General features: G+C 77.8%; 1 protein-coding gene across 1 annotated transcript in view; it reads left to right on the top strand.

Moving 5' to 3' along the window:
* Nucleotides 1–2,707, top strand: part of AURANDRAFT_68528 (hypothetical protein) — a gene marked incomplete at both ends in the record, with an annotated part of 12,351 nt that overhangs the window by 4,969 nt on the left and 4,675 nt on the right. The window contains one exon of the mRNA XM_009044226.1: nt 4–2,631. Within this exon, the coding sequence (XP_009042474.1) occupies nt 4–2,631 (2,628 nt within the window). The remainder of the gene's footprint in view (nt 1–3; nt 2,632–2,707) is intronic.

Genomic DNA, 2,707 nt, shown 5'->3' with positions numbered 1-2,707 from the left:
GAGCTGGACCTGCGCTACGACGTCCGCGACTACGGCGACGACGCGGGCGACGACGACGACGACGGCGGCGACGACGACGCGGGCTTCGCGCGGGGCCACGCGCTCGTGGCGCGGAACCCCCTTGACCACGAGCTCCTCGTGAACCTGGCCGCGTTCCTCGAGGTCTTCGTGGGAAAGAGCGACGCGAAGCGCTTCGCGCGCTGGGGCCGCGGCGTCGTCGGCGCGGCCTTTCGGCTGTCGCGCGACTACGAGCACGTGTCGGCGCTCTACGCGTTGGGCAACCTGGGCTGCCGGACGGCCGCCGCCGCGGGCGCGCTGGACCGCGACGACGCGCTGCTGCGGCTCTGCCGGTCGTTCGCGCGCGACGTCGCGCGGCGGCTGCCGGGCTTCCGCGACGAGCTGCTGGCGACGGCCTGCGCCGTCGCCCTCGACGCGCCGCCCTGCGTGCGGCGGCTCCAGCTCGGCGCGCTCGCGCCCGCGGCGGCGCACGCGCTCCGGCTCGGCCGCACGCACGCGCCGACGGCGCGCCGCGCGCTCGCGGCGCTCGCGGCGTGGCGCGCGGACGGCGCCGACGCCTTCCGCGACAGCGGCGCGCTGGCGGCGGTGCTGCCGGAGCTGGGCCACTACGCGCTGGCCGCGCGGTCGAGCGACGACGCGTTGGTGGTGGCGGACGCGCACCAGTCTTTGAAGGCGCGCGCGCGCGCGCGGCGCCTCGCCGAGGCCGCGAGCCGCCGCGACGCCCACGTCGGCGAGCGCGCCGCGCGCGAGCTCGCCGCCGCGGCGCTCAGGTTCGTCGCGTCGCTCGGCGGCGACGCGGAGGCGCTCGCGGGCGACGCGAGCGCGGCCGTCGCGGCCGCGGGCGACCGCGAGCCAAAGGCGGGCGCGCTGACCTTGGACCTCCCGGCGCTCTGCGTCGACGACGGGCCCCGGGAGTCGTGCGCCCTCGAGCTGCGCCTCGATTCGGAAATTTTGCCGCGCCTCGGCGTCCTCGCGGAAAGCGGCGGCTCCCGGCAGACGCGCGTGCTCGCGGCGGAGGCGCTCCACGGCGTCGTGCTCGCGGCGCTGGGCCGCACGGTGACGTCGGCGCGGTCCGACGACGGCCTCGACGCGACGGTCTACGCGACGGCCTGGCCATTCGTCGTCAAGCTCGCCGCGCACGACGACGCCGTCACGCGCGCGCTCTTCCGCGAGCTCGTCTTCCAGTGCTGCCGCAAGCTCTCCGAGTACGGCGGCGTCGACGCGCGCCGGGGCACGGTGCCCGAGACGACGCGCGTCGCCGAGCGCTTCGTGCAGACGCTCTTCAAGGCGCTCCACGGCGAGCCGCTCGCGGGCGGCGGCGGCGACGCGGGAAACCTCCGCGCGACGGCGGCCGCCGCGCTCGCGGAGTACGTCAAGTACGCCATCAAGCACCGGAACGAACGCGAGCTCGCGGATATCGCGTCGCGGAAGCGGGCGCGCGCCGACGGCGGCTTCGACGCCGTCGGGTTCATCTTCACCAAGGTCGCGTTCGACGTCGGGCAGCGCGACTCGGCCAAACGGCGCCTCGGCGCGGCCTGCGCGCTCTGCAAGCTCATCCGCCACGTGCGGTCCCACGACCCGCTGCTGAGCCGCTTCGGGCTGGCGCTCCTCAAGGGCGCGCTCCTCGCGGTGCGCGGCGCGGACGGCGACGACGACGGCCTGCACAAGGCCGCGGCCGCGGCCGCGAGCGCCGCGGCGGAGCGCCTCGCGCTGCGCATCGCGGACCACGTGTCGCGCAAGAAGGACGCGGCGGGGCTGCTCGCGCCGCCGCCGGACGACGTCCTGCGGGCGGCGCCGGAGTCCCTGGGAGAGCTCGCGGACTGGGTCTTTGCGGAGGGCGCCGCGCACGGCGACTCGACGTTCCGCCGGCGCTGCTGGCGCACGCTCGCGTCCATCGCGCCCCTCGTCGCCGGCGCCGACGAAAACCGCTTCGCCGGCGCGACCCTGCGCGCCTTCGTCGACGAGCGGCTCGACGCTTTGGGGGCTTCCGCGCTCTTTCGCGGCGACGCCGTCGCGACGCTGCACGCGCTGCGCGCGTTCCTGGACCAGGGCCTGCTGGACGCGGCGCGCATTTTGGACTGGGCCGACGAGGGCCGCTGCGACGCCTTCGCCCTCGCCGCCGCGGCCTTCGACGACGCGCGCGCGCGGTACGCCGGCGACCGCATGGACGACGACGACGACGACGACGAGCGCGCGGCCGAGCGCGCGAAGCGGCGCCGCTGCGAGGGCCTGCGCATGGGCGCGTCGTTGATGGCGGCCCTGCTCCGGGCGGCGCCGGCGCGAGCGAAGGCCGGGGTCGAGGGAGCGGGGCTCTGGACGGAGCCGGCGCTGCGCGGCCTCGTCGCGGCCGTCCTGGCGCCGGACGCGCGCGGCTGCCTCCTCGCGGCGGACGTCGACGAGGCCGTCGCGTCGAAGCTGCCCAAGGCCGTCGCCGACTTCCTCGAGGCCGGGGCGGACGCCTTCGGCGCCGCCGCGAGCCGGGCCGCCGTCGACGCGGAGCTCGCTCGCCGCGCGCCGCTCTGGCGGCCGCTGCCGAACTCGCAGAGCTCCGACGGCGAGACGCGCGAGAGCAGCGGCGGCACGGACGACGCGCGCCTGTCGTCGCCGGGCGACGTCGCCCGCAAGGCCCGCGGCGGCGCCCTGCGGCTCTACGGGGCGCTCCGCGACCGGCGCGCGCTGGCGCCATCTC

This window comes from Aureococcus anophagefferens, assembly GCF_000186865.1.
Source record: "Aureococcus anophagefferens unplaced genomic scaffold AURANscaffold_194, whole genome shotgun sequence".
NCBI classification, from domain to species: Eukaryota; class Pelagophyceae; order Pelagomonadales; family Pelagomonadaceae; genus Aureococcus; species Aureococcus anophagefferens.
The sequence above is the reverse complement of the archived record's forward strand: the minus strand, read 5'-3'. Positions and strand labels throughout refer to the sequence as shown.